Source organism: Pseudophryne corroboree, chromosome 12, assembly GCF_028390025.1.
Source record: "Pseudophryne corroboree isolate aPseCor3 chromosome 12, aPseCor3.hap2, whole genome shotgun sequence".
Taxonomy (NCBI): domain Eukaryota; kingdom Metazoa; phylum Chordata; class Amphibia; order Anura; family Myobatrachidae; genus Pseudophryne; species Pseudophryne corroboree.
Genome location: NC_086455.1, coordinates 150935640 through 150955842, shown reverse-complemented (window position 1 = coordinate 150955842; position 20203 = coordinate 150935640). Strand labels below are relative to the sequence as shown.

Below are 20203 nucleotides of genomic sequence, written 5' to 3'. Positions count from 1 at the left end.
AATTTGATGGCGGTCACCTGTGAACAGTGCCATTTAGGGACATGAATTTCCATCCTTGTATTTTATTATAAAAAATGTTCATGTAGTTCTGAACTGGGGCACGGGTTTGTTGTGCCCAGGTTACTTAGCAACAGGGATTGAATGGTCTTTTAGTACACTCTCGGCTGCTGGGTAGTGTGGAGGTATGATTACTATATTATTCAGTGACTGGGCATCATTGATTCTGAGCTGGGACGTGTCAGTATTATGCATTTGCGGCTAGGACACTCGAATGTACACTTCCGGTTGCTGAACCGCACGGAAGTACCGTTGGAACGCATGATGACGCGTTTCCGGCGGGTTGTAACTCGAATGACGGCGTCTGGCTGAAGCCAGCGCGGAGGTTCAAGCGGATAAGCGGCTGGGTCCGCAGGTGAGGCGCCTTGCTCACAGCATGCTTTAGGGCATGATTGAACAGCGGGAAGTGTCTTTTTATGAGTTTACTAGGTTTGTACGGGGGACTTCCGGGTTGAACGTCACTTCCGGCCAGTGCGGTTTAAATAGCCCATTTGTTTGTAGGGACAGCATGCAGCAATGCCTGTGGTGTCCCTGGGCTGATGTAAGTACTGATGTCTTACTCTATACTACGGATTTCATTTCACACTATTGGTTCTGTGATGATATGTCTATTGGTATTCAGTGAGGATATTGTTTCTTTCTGGTGTTGGTAGGTTGGATCTTCTTAAGCCTATGCCTCCTGCATCATTGCTGCATTAGCTCTCTGGCTACTCCGATAAGGTATGAGACTATACACTGACATCACCTTGGATGTGAGGTATTTTTGGTGGAGAGTATAAAGATCTATGATAAACCTGTTTATGTATCTATTTGACAGATGGAAGTAGCTCTGCATGATTTTTAGTATTTGATTATGTCTGAGTGTCCTGACATAGGAGATACCCAGTGTGGATTCTTCTATGTATCCCAGGTAATCTGATTAGGATGGTTATATCCTTTAGGCACATTTCTAATGGGTGTTTTTTTGTGACGGGTCCATTATTGTCACTGTCGGGTGCCCATAGGGGCCGGTGAGGCATATTGCTTGTGATTGTGTATTACTGTGTATTTGCAGATTATGTATTTGTTGTCTATGATGATGAAATGATGAGGATGATACATCACTTGTCTTGAAAAAGGCCTGTCATCAGACCGAAACGTCGACAATAAAAGCTGCAGTGATTTTAAGAAGAAGTATCTGCTATTCCTTTATGAGTGCGAGTGCACCTTCCAAATCTTTTGGAGTCCTCTACTGCATGCTTGAATACAGATGTGTAAATCAAAATAACTGAGGTACTAATTAAGTCACAAGAGCGGAAGTATGGCTATCTTTACTAGCTAGACTGTTAAGTGTGCCTTAAGGACAGTGGCAGGGAACCCCTGCTCTAGATCGTGGTCATGTGACACTACAAGTGTGACTCATTGCACATATAACCAAACACACTAGAAATGTTCTAGAGCCTCTAAAAGAGTAGAATTGATCGAGTGTGACCAGAGGCAATAAGACATCCCGTACTGCGATTTCTGAAAAGCTCTTTAAGGCCGCTATACAGCCAACTGATTTATTAAAACATAAAACATTGGATAATGAATGTACACAAGACATGTTTAATAGATATGTCATTTGCATACAACCAAAATAAAGCGTTACAATTGGAACATTTGAGTAAAAATGTCATTTAGGGGCAGAGAAAATAAAAATATTGTATGTTAAGATACGGCCTGTTTTTGTATTTTGTTATGGCTGGGTGTGTATGTATGTATGTATGTATGTATGTATGTATGTATGTATATTAATCTTCTGCTTTTGCTTCCATTTCATCTGCGTCGTCATCTCCATCCACTTCAGCATTTTCCTTTTCCAGTCGCTCCAGCTGCCTGGCCAGCTCTGTCTCATCCGTGTCTGTTACTACCTTGGGCTAAAGAGAAAAGTTCATTCAGCGTTATTACAGACTGCGTTTCCTTAACTGCTATCACAAATAGTTTCAATATTAATAATGGAGATTTGAAGAGTTTAGAAAATATAAAACTACAGGTCAACTATTGCTACGTAAGCCCATTGGCCACTGTATGGATCCAGTCATTTCCACAGCGACTGACAGCACACCATTTCTTAATGTGGAGCTTCACCAATGCATTCAGTGCGTGCGTTTTGAGCAGAGTCAACGCTGAACACACGGCCTAATTCAGCGAATTGAGTGATTATCGAATGACTGTGCATGCATAGCGTTCGCATTGCACACGCGCGAGGGGTAAGAGACAAAAATTGCGTACAGATCATAATTGCAATGTAGCCACTATTTGACCGTCAGGAAACCAGCGTTTCTGGGCGGAAACCTGGCGTTTTCTGGGTGTGTTCGAAAAAAAAACACAGGAGTGCCCAGGCGTTTTTGGAGAGGGTCTCCGACGTCAGCGCAGATTAGTGGCAGCCTCAGGCAGCAAAGATTCTTTCGATGTTCCGGGAATTGCGTATGCATCTGCGAGTGGATTACGAACTGCGATGCATTCGCAATTTTGCACGGGGCGTTTTCACTTCCTGTCGGGGCGGCACCTTTCCAGGCACTGCAATGTCTCTGAATAGCGATCCACCCTGAATTAGACCCACAGTCTATTAAACTACTGAGAACTAGAAATAGCTCAGCATTTCCTCACTATTGGATTGATGCATCAGTACCAGACCAGTTAGTGTAGCATATCCTGGGTGATCTCACACCATACATACTCGGAGAGCAAACACACTGTTATGCAGGTGTTAAACCTTATGGCTGGAGAGGATGACTGAGGGTGTGAATGGGCATTCTGATATTGGCACAATGATGCTGCCAAAGCTGAGACACACGCAAAAAGCTGGATTTCAAATATAGGTCTTTATACTAAAATCTGTATTTGAAATTATACTTTATTCTATTTTTTTTAAATGTTTGAATGAAATGCATAAAATTTGTAAGAATAATAAGAAAGCATGAGAAGACCTAGCTGCATATTCAATTGGCGTCGGATCCATTCCGACATACATTTGTCGGAATGGATCCGACAACCCCTATTCGGAGTCGGAAGAGGAGGCCGCCGGGGACAGCCGCCGGCAGACAGAGGAGATCAGCGATACAGTAACGCTGCAGAAAGATGTCACAGACGTCAGTTTTCGACGTCAATTGAATATACCTCCTAGCATTTAAAATAAAATAAAATGAGGGGACCACTGGGTTTACTAATGCAGCATTTATTTCTGTAGTATAGGGGGTTATTAGAAAAGCTCAGAAAAAAAAAATCAGATTATTTTCAAGAGTCGTCCCAAATAATCACTGACACAAGGTGATGACGTCATCAATCCTGCCTCCTCCAAGGAACAGAATTGCAGTGCACAGAAAGAGTCCCGCGCATCTTTAACAGCAAAAGGGTTAATAATTACCTTCTATATTAGCACATTATAGCTCCCTGGCCACTAAGATAAAAATTTTTTGCCAAATACAGAAAATAGGTCAATAAACGGCGACCCAAGGCTGCAAAAATGAAGTTATCAATCCAGTTTATATAAGTAACTTCTGGTCCCTAAGATAAAAGACCTTTAGCATAACAGCTGCAGTTGTACAGGCTCTAACAAAATTCATCACCCTTCCATGATCCCATATGCGCATTGTGCAGGAAGATTTGAGCACTGTCACATGCAATGGACCTTGCTTGGTATTAAAAGTCAAAACCAGAATTTCCTGCTACTTAAATACGGACAGGATATTGGCATACGTTCACAATGTTGACAATTCATTTTAGGGTTAGGCTGCAAGTTAGGACCCAAGTGAATGGAAAAATGCATTGTCGACACGCCATCCGTGTCAATACTTTAAATGTTTACTTTTTATACCATAACCAGGAAAATTAATACATTGCTCTTCCGTCGCACATTCATCTGTCTCTATTGTGACATTATAATAAATCCACACCTCCATTTGGACGTTGAACACTCCTCTCTTCTCCTCGATCCGCTCTTTGATGATAGACATGGCTTGTTTGAGCACAGACAGCCCTTCCGTCCTTTCCAAGGTCGTAGTTGTCATCACGTAACGAGGGGGAGCAATCAGATTTATCTAAACAAAATGTTAATATGCACATAAGTGTTATTATAATATAAACATTTCCAAATCAGAAAAATATCATATGGTGCAGGTAGCACCAAGACCACAGTGAGATACTGTACTAGGTATTTTCACTGTGGGTATCCCAACCTCCTAAAAGAACAGATATAGTAATAGAAGAGATGGAAATCCCTTCAGCAATGGGTTTGAGAGAAGTATAAAAGAGTAACATGAAATGACCACCAATGAACTAATGAGGTGGAGAGAGTTTAAACTATGATGTATAAATTAGCTCTGAAACATGGACTAAAGTAGGCATATCCTATATAATAAAGGCTACTGCTGCTCCTCACCTCTATGGGGGGGAATGCAAGTGTTTCGCCGCCAGTGTCTGACATTACTGTTATTTTGTTCCGTCACTTTGATGGGCTGGTAACTAGTATGCAACATAAAATTTACCTAAGAAGCAGCATGCACAAAAGGTATAATACAAACCTGCTCTGAAGCAAAAGTTAAAAAAATAAAATTAACATGCAGTTAGCTCTGAAGCACAGAATGAAGGTACAAAACACATGAACTAAAGCTTAAAAAAGAAAACAGTCCAGAGTATCCCAAAAAAAAAAAAAAAAAAAAAAAGCGTTTCCATAGAATGTGGCACTTCATATGTTAGCAAACAATTAGCTCTGATGCAGAGTAGGTCAAAAGTGCTAAAACAGTCCCAGAGAGTCAAAACAGTGTGAGGGTAAAAAAACAACAACAAAAAAAAAACAACACACCTTTACGAATTTCTCCGTTTAGCACAAACTAGAAATGACAAAGGTGCCATGGTGACATCACTAGAAATATTCCACATCAAGAGCATGCACTACCTTGAAAAAGAGCACTAGATGCTCGAAACGTATCAGTCTTTGCATCTAGATACCAGTACCCAGAGAACAATGCTGGTGAGCTTAACAGAGAAACTCTGGAAACTTCCCTGCACTGTATGTATAATATCTATAGCTACAAGTTAAATGCTATTTATAAAAGTGGGGAGGGCTTCCTTATGTAGCTCAGTTGGCATCTTTCAGGTATAACAGAGTATAATTCTTACACAGGCATCTTACCTTTATTGGCATGATTTCTGTTGAACAACTAAGTCCTGCTCTCAATGCATCTTTCACTGCATCAATGCCTTCATACCCATAGCAAGCAACTTCTATATCTGAGGAACATAAAGAATTATTTTATTGCGGTGTTGATACCAACAATGCCATTTTTTGGCATGCGAGTCCAATAAATGACAAAGTGAACACTATTTGCATCATGTTATAAAAGGAGTCTTTACATAAGAGTACAAACAGAAGAAAAATGTGCGTACATTGTACAGCTGAGCAGTCTGAAGAAAAAAGAAAAGGGAAAGCACATCTAAATGGACTTTGTGAGCTATGGAATGGAGACAGGTGCAATTGGCCCGTACTGAACTGCGTGCTTATGTCATTTTTGTTTTCAGAACTCAAACGACTTGCAGCCAATCACAGCATCAGACTGTAAAAGCAGCACAAAGCATTTCAGAAGATGAGCTTGCAGATAATTTGGGAGGCAGTCAGCTGCCTATTCATGTAATTGTGTCACTGAACAGCGGGTTCATTTTTAAAGGGACAATGGGCTAAATTTACTATGCAGTGCTTTTCAAAGCCACCAGCGCATCTTCAGTGATCTTGGCCCTGGGTTTATATTAAATACGATGTGCTCACAAAGACATTGGAACAGCACAGAACCATAGGAAGTTATTGATTTGGGAAGATGGTAGTGACAAACGCCTCTATGTGAAACAAGATTAATAAATCCACATTGATACTAAGTGTAAAATGATGTTGCGCTATTGTTGCTAGGTTCAAAAGAATGAGCTTAATAGCAGCCGTTACCCGCTCTGATTTTTACAGCTTGTGGAGTGAGACGTCTATTAATATTATCAATCAGGACTCTTCTTTCCTCTTCTATTAAATCCAGCCCATCCAGAACAGATGTGTCCCTGATTATAATAAAATAAAAAGTTACTGAGGGTGTTGGCTTGACACTGAGAAGAACAATCATTGCAAACAAACTTGGGCCATATAACTTTCCTGACAAATACACTTACGAGACAGCTTGCTTAAATGCGTCGTAGGCTCCATATCCCGGCCTCTTGTATTTTTCATCATACACCCACGCCGTCCTTTGAAATAAGCTTTCTAGTTGCTCATCCTTTGTGTATTCTAACACCTCTGCCACGTGGCGCAAAATGCTGTAAACCTGAAAGACCAGACAATACGGAGTAATGTACGAGCTGTTTGCTGGACATCCCTGGAACACCAGAATGTCATATATGACTACAGCACAATGGGCCATATTCAGGCAAAACCCTGCTGCACTGCAGGTGGGGCAGATGTACAGATGGAGCCCTGTGCCAGGGCACGCCCGCCTATATCAACATCTGGAATGCGCGTGTGTGGGAGACGCGACTACACCCCATTCACTGCAATAGGAGCGTCTCGGTCCACTCCCGTAGCGGGGCTAGACACCGGATCACTTAGTCCCGCCGGGAGTACACGTTTGCGATGGAGCCGCATCAGATGAGCGCAGCTCCATCTGTAACATGTGGATGTAATTATGATCCTGGCGGTCCGGTTCCCGGCGGTCAACATACCGACACCGGGATCCCGGACGCCAGAATGCCGGCATGGGGCCCAGGACTATTCCCACTCGTGGGTGTTCAAGACACCCATAGAGTGGGAATATAACCTGTGGAGAGCGCAGCAAGTCCGCAAGGGGCTTCGTTGCGCTTGACCCCCTGCCAGCCGGAATCCCCGTGTCGGTATGCTGACCGCCGGAATCCCGACCACCGGTCACCCGATCCCAACCTGCAACATGTGCAGAGAGAGTTAGATTTGGGTGGGTTATTTTGTTTCTGTGCAGGGTAAATACTGACTGCTTTACTTTGACACGGTTATTTAGATTTCAGTTTCAACACACCCCACCCAAATCTAACTCTCTCTGCACATGTTACATCTGCCCCACCTGCAGTGCACATCTGTTATGCCGTTATCAAAAGCACTGCACCAAACCCAAACCTGTTCCCGTGACATGACGTGATCAGTGTACACCTCGAGGCCCTTTAGGTGCAGAAATCTAATCACACTACGCACCTCTATGTGTAACCATGTGTCCGCCAGCCCCGCCGTCTTACAACTGATGTTGGGACAGTATGTCTGATATGAGGCGCAGCCTTACGGCCGTGAAGGGAATAGGTGGTCTGCCTGCTCTGGCCCGGCAGGAAAGTTAGCATGAAATCGAGAACACGGAGGTGTTACCCGTAACAGCAATATAATGGGGGAATTCAACTGCCTGCATTGAGGTCCCGAAAAAAGAAAAGAAAAAAAAATAAGATTTTACTTACCGATAAATCTATTTCTCATAGTCCGTAGTGGATGCTGGGGACTCCGTCAGGACCATGGGGAATAGCGGCTCCGCAGGAGACAGGGCACAAAAGCAAGCTTTTAGGATCACATGGTGTGTACTGGCTCCTCCCCCTATGACCCTCCTCCAAGCCTCAGTTAGGTACTGTGCCCGGACGAGCGTACACAATAAGGAAGGATCTTGAATCCCGGGTAAGACTCATACCAGCCACACCAATCACACCGTACAACTTGTGATTTGAACCCAGTTAACAGTATGATAACAATGAAGTAGCCTCTAAAAAAGATGGCTCACAACAATAATAACCCGATTTTTTTGTAACAATAACTATGTACAAGTAATGCAGACAATCCGCACTTGGGATGGGCGCCCAGCATCCACTACGGACTATGAGAAATAGATTTATCGGTAAGTAAAATCTTATTTTCTCTAACGTCCTAGTGGATGCTGGGGACTCCGTCAGGACCATGGGGATTATACCAAAGCTCCCAAACGGGCGGGAGAGTGCGGATGACTCTGCAGCACCGAATGAGAGAACTCCAGGTCCTCCTCAGCCAGGGTATCAAATTTGTAGAATTTAGCAAACGTGTTTGCCCCTGACCAAGTAGCTGCTCGGCAAAGTTGTAAAGCCGAGACCCCTCGGGCAGCCGCCCAAGATGAGCCCACCTTCCTTGTGGAATGGGCATTTACAGATTTTGGCTGTGGCAGGCCTGCCACAGAATGTGCAAGCTGAATTGTACTACAAATCCAACGAGCAATAGTCTGCTTAGAAGCAGGAGCACCCAGCTTTTTGGGTGCCTACAATATAAACAGCAAGTCAGACTTTCTGACTCCAGCCGTCCTGGAATTATATATATATATATATATATTTTCAGGGCCCTGACAACGTCTAGCAACTTGGAGTCCTCCAAGTCCCTAGTAGCCGCAGGCACCACAATAGGTTGTTTCAGGTGAAACGCTGACACCACCTTAGGAAGAAACTGGGGACGAGTCCGCAGTTCTGCCCTGTCCCGAATGGAAAATCAAATATGGGCTTTTGTAAGACAAAGCCGCCAATTTTGACTATCGCCTGGCCGAGGCCAGGGCCAACAGCATGGTCACTTTCCATGTGAGATATTTCAAATCCACAGATTTGAGTGGTTCAAACCAATATGATTTGAGGAATCCCAACACTACGTTGAGATCCCACGGTGCCACTGGAGGCACACAAGGGCTGTATATGCAATACTCCCTTGACAAACGTCTGGACTTCAGGAACTGAAGCCAATTCTTTCTGGAAGAAAATCTATAGGGCCGAAACTTGAACCTTAATGGACCCCAATTTGAGGCTCATAGACACTCCTGTTTGCAGGAAGTGCAGAAATCGACCTAGTTGAAATTTTTTCGTGGGGCCTTCCTGGCCTCACCCACGCAACATATTTTTACCACATGTGGTGATAACGTTGTGCGGTCACCTCCTTCCTGGCTTTGACCAGGGTAGGTATGACCTCTTCCGGAATGCCTTTTCCCTTAGGATCCGGCGTTCAAACCGCCATGCCGTCAAACGCAGTCGCGGTAAGTCTTGGAACAGACAAGGTCCCTGCTGGAGCAGGTCCTTTCTTAAAGGCCGATGCCACGGTTCCTCTTGGAACAGACATGGTACTTGCTGAAAGCAAATCCCTTCTTAGCTCCCGAGGCCATTAGTCCTCTGTGAGCATCTCTTGAAGTTCCGGTTACCAAGTCCCTCTTGGCCAATCCGGAGCCACGAGTATAGTTCTTACTCCTCTATTCTTATAATTCTCAATACCTTGGTTATGAGAAGCAGAGGAGGGAACACATACACCGACTGTTACACCCACGGTGTTACCAGGACGTCCACAGCTATCGCCTGAAGGTCTCGTGACCTGGCGCAATACCTGTCCCATTTTTTGTTCGGGCGGGACGCCATCATGTCCACCTTTGGTCTTTCCCAACGGTTCACAATCATGCGGAAAACTTCCCGATGAAGTTCCCACTCTCCCGGGTGGAGGTCGTGCCTGCTGAGGAAGTCTGCTTCCCAGTCGTCCACTCCCGGAATGAACACTGCTGACAGTGCTATCACATGATTTTCCGCCTAGCGAAAAATCCTTGCAGTTTTGCCACTGCCCTCCTGCTTCTTGTGCCGCCCTTTCTGTTTACGTGGGCGACTGCCGTGATGTTATCCCACTGGATCAATACCGGCTGACCTTGAAGCAGAGGTCTTGCTAAGCTTAGAGCATTATAAATTTGCTCTTAGCTCCAGTATATTTATGTGGAGAGAATTCTCCAGACTTGATCACACTCCTTGTGTGACTGCTCCCCAGCCTCTCAGGCTGGCCTCCGTGGTCACGAGCATCCAATCCTGAATGCCGAATCTGCGGCCCTCTAGAAGATGAGCACTCTGTAATCACCACAGGAGAGACACCCTTGTCCTTGGATATAGGGTTATCCGCTGATGCATCTGAAGATGCGATCCGGACCATTTGTCCAGCAGATCCCACTGAAGAGTTCTTGCGTGAAATCTGCCGAATGGAAGCGCTTCGTAATAAGCCACCATTTTTACCAGGACTCTTGTGCAATGATGCACTGACACTTTTCCTGGTTTTAGGAGGATCCCGATTAGCTCGGATAACTCCCTGGCTTTCTCCTCTGGGAGAAACACCTTTTCCTGGACTGTGTCCAGAATCATCCCTAGGACCAGCAGACGTGTCGTCGGAACAACTGCGGTTTTGGAATATTTAGAATCCACCCGTGCTGTCGTAGAACTACTTGAGATAGTGCTACTCCGACCTCCAACTGTTCTCTGGACCTTGTTCTTATCAGGAGGTCGTCCATTTTCTTTGAAGACGAATCCTCCTTTCGGTCATTACCTTGGTAAGGACCCGGGGTGCCTTGGACAATCCAACGGCATCGTCTTGAAACTGATAGTGACAGTTCTGTACCACGAACCTGAGGTACCCTTGGTGAGAAAAGGCAAATTTTGGGACATGGAGGTAAGCATCCCTGATGTCCCGGGACACCATATAGTCCCCTTGTTCTTTGCTATCACTGCTCTGAGTGACTCCATCTGGATTTGAACCCTTGTAAGTGTTCAAATTTTTCAGATTTAGAATAGGTCTCACCTAGCCTTCAGTACCACCATATAGTGTGGAGTAATACCCCTTTCCTTGTTGTCGGAGGGGTAATTTTATTATCACCTGCTGGGAATACAGCTTGTGAATTGTTTTCAATACTGCCTCCCTGTCGGAGGGAGACATTGGTACAGCAGACTACAGGAACCTGCGAGGGGGGAAACCTCTCGACATTCCAATCTGTACCCCTTGGATACTACTTGTAGGATCCAGGGGTCCTGTACGGTCCCAGCGTCATGCTGAGAACTTGGTAGAAGCGGTGGAGGGCTTCTGTTCCTGGGAATGGGCTGCCTGCTGCAGTCTTCTTCCCTTTCCTCTATCCCTGGGCAGATATGACTCTTATAGGGACGAAAGGACTGAGGCTGAAAAGACGGTGTCTTTTTCTGCAGAGATGTGACTTAGGGTAAAAAACGGTGGATTTTCCAGCAGTTGCCCTGGCCACCAGGTCCCATGGACCGACCCCAAATAACTCCTCCCCTTTATACGGCAATACATCTTTGTGCCGTTTGGAATCTGCATCACCTGACCACTGTCGTGTCCATAAACATCTTCTTGCAGATATGGACATCGCATTTACTCTTGATGCCAGAGTGCAAATATCCCTCTGCGCATCTCGCATATATAGAAATGCATCCTTTAAATGCTCTATAGTCAATAAAATACTGTCCGTGTCAAAGGTATCAATATTTTTAGTCAGGGAATCCGACCAAGCCACCTCAGCTCTGCACATCCAGGCTGAGGCGATCGCTGGTCGCAGTATAACACCAGCATGTGTGTGTATACTTTTTAGGATATTTTTCAGCCTCCTATCAGCTGGCTCCTTAAGTACGGCCCTATCCGTAGATGGTACCGCCACTTGTTCTGATAAGCGTGTGAGCGCCTTATCCACCCTTAGGGGTGTTTCCCACCGCGCCTTAACTTCTGGCGGGAAAAGGTATACCGCCAATAATTTTCTATCGGGGGAAACCCACGCATCATCACACACTTCATTTAATTTATCTGATTCAGGAAAAACTACAGGTAGTTTTTTCACCTCACACATAATACCCTTTTTTGTGGTACTTGGAGTATCAGAAATATGTAACACCTCCTTCATTGCCCTTAACGTGTGGCCCTAAAAGAAAATACGTTTGTTTCTTCACCGTCGACACTGAAATCAGTGTCCGTGTCTGGGTCTGTGTCGACCGACTGAGGTAAATGGGCATTTTACAGCCCCTGACGGTGTTTGAGACGCCTGGACAGATACTAATGTGTTCGCCGGCCCTCTCATGTCGTCAACCGGCTTGCAGCGTGTTGACATTGTCACGTAATTTCCATAAATAAGCCATCCATTCCGGTGTCGACTCCCTAGAGAGTGACATCACCATTACAGGCAATTTGCTCCGCCTCCTCACCAATATTTTCCTCATACATGTCGACACACACGTACCGACATACAGCACACACATAGGGAATGCTCTGATAGAGGACAGGACCCACTAGCCCTTTGGGGAGACAGAGGGAGAGTTTGCCAGCACACACCAAAACGCTATAATTATCCAGGGACAACCTTTATATAAGTGTTCCTCCCTTATAGCATTTTAATATATATACATATCGCCAAATCAGTGCCCCCCCTCTCTGTTTTAACCCTGTTTCTGTAGTGCAGTGCAGGGGAGAGCATGGGAGCCTTCCCACCAGCCTTTCTGTGAGGGAAAATGGCGCTGTGTGCTGAGGAGAATAGGCCCCGCCCCCTTTTCGGCGGGCTTCTTCTCCGGAGTTTTAGATATCTGGCAGGGGTTAAATACATCCATATAGCCTCAAGGGCTATATGTGATGTATTTTTCGCCATACAGGTATTATACATTGCTGCCCAGGGCGCCCCCCCCCCAGCGCCCTGCACCCTCCGTGACCGCTGTGTGAAGTGTGCTGACAACAATGGCGCACAGCTGCAGTGCTGTGCGCTACCTGATGAAGACTGAGAGTCTTCTGCCGCCTGGTTCCGGACCTCTTCATCTTCAGCGTCTGCAAGGGGGGTCGGCGGCGCGGCTCCGGGACGAACCCCAGGGCGAGCCCTGTGTTCCGACTCCCTCTGGAGCTATGTCCAGTAGCCTAAGACTCCAATCCATCCTGCACGCAGGTGAGTTGAAAATCTCTCCCCTAAGTCCCTCGATGCAGTGAGCCTGTTGCCAGCAGGACTCACTGAAAATAAAGAACCTAAAAACTTTTTCTAAGTAACTCTTTAAGAGAGCCACCCAGATTGCACCCTTCTCGGCCGGGCACAAAAACCTAACTGAGGCTTGGAGGAGGGTCATAGGGGGAGGAGCCAGTACACACCATGTGATCCTAAAAGCTTGCTTTTGTGCCCTGTCTCCTGCGGAGCCGCTATTCCCCATGGTCCTGACGGAGTACCCAGCATCCACTAGGACGTTAGAGAAATCCCATTAAGTGCCCTGTTTTCACGATTGCAGCCGCCAAAACATATTGATCCAGGAACTTATCCCAGATCCTTTGTTTTCACCCGAAAAAGGGACATTCTTCAGGAAAAAATAATAATAAAAATAAAAAAAAACACATGGAAAAAAAATCATGGTAAAAGCCAGTTTGTTTGTTTTTCTCCCCCAAAATTTTCGGGGCTAACTGAATTGCCCACTAAAACTCTGAAGCATGTCTGTCTCCAGACTACTACCCGAGAAAGCTTCAAAACATGGAAGGACAGGGGAGCCACTAACATTTTATCTAGAACCCATCTATTTATGACTGTTTCTGTAGGATATACAGATGTGCCCTCACAAATCATTGCTGCATTTGTACCAAACAACCCATCTTGGTACCCCAGGACCCATAAGACTGCGCTAGCGTCAGACCTCTGCCGAAAATGCGTATTAGTCACAACGAGATGCAACTAGGACATAAAGCGTGATACAATGCAGCAGCCGTGTCTTTATTCCATGCCAAGTTCCATTATGCTTCATATACAGACTCAGTCGCACACAGATATACAAGTGTCTCTTATCAAATTAATCAGCAGCCTCCAGGTGTGACCTAGGGGGTCATTCCGACTTGATCACTAGCTGCTTTCATTCACTGCGCAGCGATCAGGCAAAAAAAACAGCACTTCTGCGCATGCGGCGCAATGCGCACGGTAGTATTACAACTAACAATGTAGTTTCACACAAGGTCTAGCAAAGCTTTTCAGTCGCACTGCTGGCCGCAGAGTGATTGACAGGAAGAGGGCGTTTCTGGGTGTCAACTGACCGTTTTCAGGGAGTGTTTGAAAAAACACCAGGAAAAACGCCAGGAAAAACGCAGGCGTGGCTGGGCGAACGCAGGGCATGTTCGTGACGTCAAAACAGGAACTGAATAGTCTGAAGTGATCGCAAGCGCTGAGTAGGTCTGAAGCTACTCTGAAACTGCACAAAATTATTTTGTAGCCGCTCTGCGATCCTTTCGTTCGCACTTCTGCTAAACTAAAATACACTCCCAGTGGGAGGCGGCATAGCGTTTGCATGGCTGCTAAAAACTGCTAGCGAGCGAACAACTCGGTCACATCAAGTTGCAACAGACGACGCCCGACACTAGCAGAGTTACAAGGGTGGCTTAGGCGCTCCAGGTACCTCCCACTGTGTAGTGTATTCAGGCTGAATGTACGAGGGCACATTTGTCATTTTGCTGGCACTCCAGAAACTGTGACTTGCAAATGTTGTGTGTCCGGCACACAAAAGAGAAAAATGTTTTCTACCCGTTAAATTGGGTTGAATATCAAAACATGGGACAGGTGGTTTTTGGTAGGCAATGACCAATAATAAAGAAATAAATCTGTAATACAGCTACAGTACCATGCACATGTATCAACTGTTTCTCCAGCACATCACAGCCACTATATTTGTACATTCTGCACCCCAATGAGAGGCGAAGTAAAATATGGGATGCTGCTGTAATGTAATTCTTGGGGGTGAACACTGGTCAATAAATTATCTACTTATGGTCGCTTTACAGTGAATATGTATTTAGCCTCATAAGGAAACACTGAAAGGATAGAGGCAAATTTACAGGAATTATTATATATAGAATTTTATATCTACAAAACAAGTTTCACTCGGCATTGAACGTGGAACTTCAAACTCAAGAGGCCCCGTATCAAGCTGTTTACATCAGCACTTCTTAATCCGGTACAGTATACAAAAGTGGTGCCAACCAGAGCTGGCCCTAACCAATATGATGCCCTAGGCAAGATTTTGGCTGGTGCCCCCTAGCACCACCGCTAGTTCTGCAGGAGATGCCTGGCATAAGTCAGCTGGCAGCTCTGCTAACATCGGGCGCCTTTTGTATATGAAAATGCATCTTATTTGCATTACTATGTGGTTAATCAACTTATGCTGATTAAAATGATATGCGGCATGCCTATATTCTTTGTGCAACTGCGGCTGTATCTGCATATGAAATGCTACATTACAGTGATTTCCAGGACTACACTGCAACATAGCATTTCGTATGCAGATACAGCCGCAGTCACACACAGAATATAGGCATGCCGCATATCATTTTAATCAGCAGAAGCTGCTGGTGCCCCTAAGCATACCAAATGCCCTAGGCATTTGCATAGTTTGCCTATGCCTAAGGTCGGCTCTGGTGCCAACCACAAAGCTGCAGGCATCACGTCAGGTCACACGATGTAGTACACGCTGGCAAGGCTTATACTTACAGTTTTAGATTTGGTGAACTTGTCTTCACATTTTAGTGCCTCTTCGGGTGAAACTCTTCTTTTAGACAAATCTATGTACCCTACAAATGGAAATATACATATTTTAGCCACTATACAGTACACGCATATTGCTGTTCTGTTATCAGCTATTTTAGACATAAGCCAACCGCTTATGTCCACAAAGAAGAAGAGAGTCAGAGAGGCAGAGTCAGCTGTCCACAATGTGCAGTGGCTGCACATATCACAGATCATTACAGCAGGGCAACTTGTACTGTGTAGCCCTATGGGGGTGCCAGGTAAAAGGGGTGATGTTGAGTTTGGAAGTGCTGACATTTGTGGGTTGTTCGGGCAGCACGTCACTGGCCTTGCATTTAAGTGTATCCCTCCCAGATAATCTGAGATGCATATATATAAAAAACTAGTAACTCAAGGTATACAACTTTATGCAGCAGCAGCACAGTGGGAAAAAGAGGGCATACACTAACAAGAGACATACACGGCAGCCAAATAAATGCACATTTTAAAATGATCATAGTGCTGTGACAAACCACCAGTAAGAAACTATACCACCAAGTCATAATCAGACCCATTACAACAGCACTTTGATGCGACAATGCCAACCAACATGGTGCTACCGCGCTGTTCCACACCCATATTACTAATGACATGAACATTACACAGCCTGTAATACAACGACAATCTGTGCCCATTTACAGTATGAGCTAACTAGGGGATGTATTACATACCTTTGTCTTTATCAACTCTTATCACTACGACACATTCATTCCTGCCAATACGAATAAGCTTGTTGATGGAGCGGATGCGCCTTCTGGAGAGCTCACTAAGGAGGATCATACCCTCAATGTTATTATATTCTAAGAGGCTGACATAGGCTCCCATCTCTGCGATGGACCGGACGTTAACCATGACCACATCGTCCACCTCTGGAAACTTGTGCTGGTAGAACCGACAACTTAATGCTGGCATCCTGGAAAACAATACAGATTATGTGTAGGAGGGTTTTATTGCCTGGATTTCTAACATGGAATTGTACAGTTAAACGGCAGATTATAGGAGTCACAGAAGGGTCCGATGTTGACGTCATTCACAGTCCGATGCTCTCAGAGTTGGACTGTACTTGACTGGGATCAGCAATCCTTCTGCGCTCATACCCTCTGCATGAGCCATTACGGACAGAGGCTGATGGACGCTCCATACTCTAATACCCCTTTCAGACATAGGACCCGGGAATTTCACCTCTGAAAAATCCCGGGTTTTTGCTGGGACCCCCTTTCACACTAAACCTGAGACCTATGAAATTCCCGGTTCGACCCCTTTCAGACATAAGCCTGGTCTGCCCTGACAGCCAGGTCAGACCAGGCTACTCTCATGTCACAAGTCTTACAAACACACACACACATAGACGTCACATTCGTATATTTACACACACGTCTTACACATACACATGTCACACTCAAACACACACATACATGTAATATAGACACACACATGCCAAATTCATATACATACACACTCTCACTCACTCACACTCACTCACTCCAACAGGCCTGTTTTTTGGCTGCACCGGCTGCTTCAACTACTCACAGCTGGACGGACTACAGCAGCCGGCGCACGCCCCATCTCCACTCCGGCCTCCTTCAGCCAGCCCCGCCAATCAGGTGCGACCTGGGAGCAAATTCCCGGGTCGCACCTTTCAGACCTAAGCTGGGATATCTTCCCGGCACTTGAGTTCCGGGAAAAACCCTGGTCAATTGCAGGGTTGGCGACCCGGATCACGTTCTCGGGTCGGTGCCTTTCAGACATACCAAATTCCCGGGTTGATGCGCGTTCATGTGCAAACTCCCGGGAATTTGGAGCATGTCTGAGTATTAGGAGACACCTAGGGGTAATGTACTAACCCACATAATTCAGCCATTGGCAAGTCTGCCCAACATTTTAAAGTGGCAATCATTTAAAAGGCTGGTTTTGCCTGTTAAAAGAATACCACTTTAAAACATATGGCACTCACCGGAAACTCACCGATGTCTGCATTGCACAAAACATTACATGTACCTTCTAGTGTGTGCTGGTGACAAATGTTTCCTCATTACCACAACTTTAATGCATCATTTCATTTCACATTAAAAAATGGGTACACGCCTTCCTGATCCCTCTGTTGAATGGGTTAACGTTCCAGATGAGCGGAATACTGCGTATTGGGCTTGACCACTTGTACACACTGTGTTAGAAACAGTGTCAGTGTGCACAGGCTTCTATGAGACTGGCAGGTCAGGCCACCAAATACTAAACAGCACATAAGATGAGACCTCCTGATCTCCACTGCTGCAGTTTGAAGCAGATTATCAGCTAACACTCCTGTATACACATGTATGCAATCGTCTGCTCGTTCACCCAATGTTGGGCGACTGGGCCATGGATTGTATAGGTGTGTGCCCAGCATTACTCATCTATTACAACTTGATGTTGTGTACGTATAAACGAATCAACATCTTGGGTGAGGCCAATGGCGCTCTATTTCCAGAAATAAAAGAACACCTCTTGTAGGTTTTATATTCTGGAAACTGCTGGTACTAATTGACAACTTAGTCAAATTGCATCATCATTCATTGAACGCGATTTATGTAGCCCCATAAGTCTACACAGACAGCATTTGCATAATGAAAAGGCCAAATGTAAGGACTAGTAACTTTATCACACACCTGTGCTCAACATTCACCGCAGTTGGCAAAGCTGAAGGATATAAAGCATCTGCGCAGGCGCCTTTGGTGGGGAACCAGCTGCTCTCTCAGGAGTCAAGAGGGCTCCTTCCTAATTCAGGAGACTGAGGGGGTCATTCCGAGTTGATCGCTAGCTGTTTTTTGCAGCGCAGCGATCAGATAGTCGCCGCCTATGGGGGAGTGTATTTTAGCTGAGCAAGTGTGCGATCGCTTGTGCAGGGGAGCTCTGCAAAAAGTTTTTGTGCAGTTTCTGAGTAGCTCTGAACTTACTCAGCCGCTGCGATCACTTCAGCCTGTCAGGTCCCGGAATGGACATCAGACACCCACCCTGCAAACGCCAGGACACGCCTGTGTTTTCCACCGCACTCCCAGAAAACGGTCAGTTGCCACCCAGAAATACCTTCTTGCTGTCCATTACCTTGCGATCACGTTCTTCGTAAGGTCCCACACTGCCCGCGCTTCCCGGCGTCAGGCAGCGGCGCACCTGCGCATTGCGGCACTTGCGCAGTTCAGACCCGATCGCACCGCTGCGAACTTCAGCGTGCGATCGGGTCGGAGTGACCCCCTGAGTCCAGACTGAGCAACTACCACTAACCCACTCTATGCACCATCATAATTCTCTAGGTGAAGCATATAAAAATATTGAAAATGTTTTTGTTTTGTTTTCTTTGGACTTAAATGAAATCGGTGAAGTATTTAATGATTCATTAGCACCCAGACATAACTAGCACCTGCCCAACTAAAAACCAGGGCTGTGTGGCACTATGGAGGGTGATGCGAGTGGGATGACCAGTCTGTCTGCATAGCTGGTCCTTCCGTGGCCATTTTAAAGTGGCAAATTAAAATGTGCACGGCGTTAAATGTTAACCCAGCTATAAGAGTGCTTTGGACCACGAATTCCTATCTGCATCCACTGCAGGGTTCAACACTGATCACCTTTACCTCATCTGAATAAGGGAAGACTAGTGGCAAAGTAGTACTGGACCCAGTCACCCCCCCCCCCCCCCCTCCACACACGCACTGGACCCAGTCACCACCCCCCCCCCTCCACACACACTATACCCAGTAACCCCCCACACACACTATACCCAGTCACCCCCACCTCACACACACACTATACCCAGTCACCCCCCCCCCACACACACACAATATACCCAGTCACCCCCCTCCCCACACTATACCCAGTCACCCCCCCCCACACACACTATACCCAGTCACCCCCCCACACACATACACATTATACCCAGTCACCCCCCCCCCCACACACACACTATACCCAGTCACCCCCCCCACACACATTATACCCAGTCACCCCCCCCCACACACACACACACTATACCCAGTCACCCCCCACACACACACATTATACCCAGTCACCCCCCACACACACACACACATACACATTATACCCAGTCACCCCCCCCCACACACACACACACATTATACCCAGTCACCCCCCCCCCCCCCCCCCCCACACACACTATACCCAGTCACCCTCACATGCAGCACAGCACGCCATATCTCACTCTCCCCTTCTCTCAGGGACAGATGTACTAAGCCTTGAAAAGTGATAAATTTCACAGTGATAAAGTAACAACCAAACAGCTCTTAACTGTCATGTTTCAAACCCAGCCAGTGGCAGTTAGGAGCTGATTGTCTGGCACTTTATCACTGTACCATGTACCACTTTTCAAGGTAAAGTAAACCTGCCCCTCACAGATCACAGGGGTATAATCAGCAGTTACACTGCACAGGAGGGGAAGTAGCAGCTGGGATGAGGCTGTAGGCCGGCCCCGTTCTCGGCCTCTGCCGACCGATACCTCACACCGAGACCCCTGCCCTGACAGCAGCCTCCGGCCGCAGGCACAGCTCCCGGCGACGGAGCACAGAGAACGGAGGCCTACCTGTCCTGTCTCCTGCGTCCGCCTCTCCTGGATCACACACGCCGCGGCCGCCGCTGGATTTCGTCAGCATGTGTTCCGGCGAGGGACTACTGCGCATGCGCCACGGCATCATAGACGCGAGAGACGGCTAGAACGCCCAGGTCAAACGGAAACGCAGGCAGCCATCTTGTTTATGGCAAACCGTGCCCGGACCTGTCGCTATTTC

The 20203-nt window shown here is 46.3% G+C and overlaps 1 protein-coding gene across 1 annotated transcript; it reads right to left on the bottom strand.

Moving 5' to 3' along the window:
• Window positions 1-1621: 1621 nt before the first annotated feature.
• On the bottom strand, window positions 1622-20107 carry EIF2S1 (eukaryotic translation initiation factor 2 subunit alpha). The gene is made up of 8 exons (XM_063948180.1): window positions 19999-20107; window positions 16103-16344; window positions 15357-15436; window positions 6229-6380; window positions 6014-6120; window positions 5213-5310; window positions 3975-4118; window positions 1622-1955 (listed from the first exon to the last, which is right to left on the bottom strand). Exons 2-8 carry the CDS (start codon window positions 16341-16343, stop codon window positions 1830-1832), a joined length of 948 nt encoding a protein of 315 aa, XP_063804250.1. The 5' UTR covers window position 16344; window positions 19999-20107; the 3' UTR covers window positions 1622-1829.
• Between the last annotated feature and the right edge of the window lie 96 nt (window positions 20108-20203).

Excerpts from the sequence above, each read along its gene's own strand:
- EIF2S1 (XM_063948180.1), bottom strand. The coding sequence starts at position 16,343 with ATGCCAGCATTAAGTTGTCGGTTCTACCAGCACAAGTTTCCAGAGGTG. Across the intron at positions 15,437-16,102 it reads AAGAGTTGATAAAGACAAAG|GGTACATAGATTTGTCTAAA; the intron begins GTATGTAATACA and ends TTCCATTTGTAG. Across the intron at positions 5,311-6,013 it reads AGCTGTAAAAATCAGAGCGG|ATATAGAAGTTGCTTGCTAT; the intron begins GTAACGGCTGCT and ends TATGTTCCTCAG.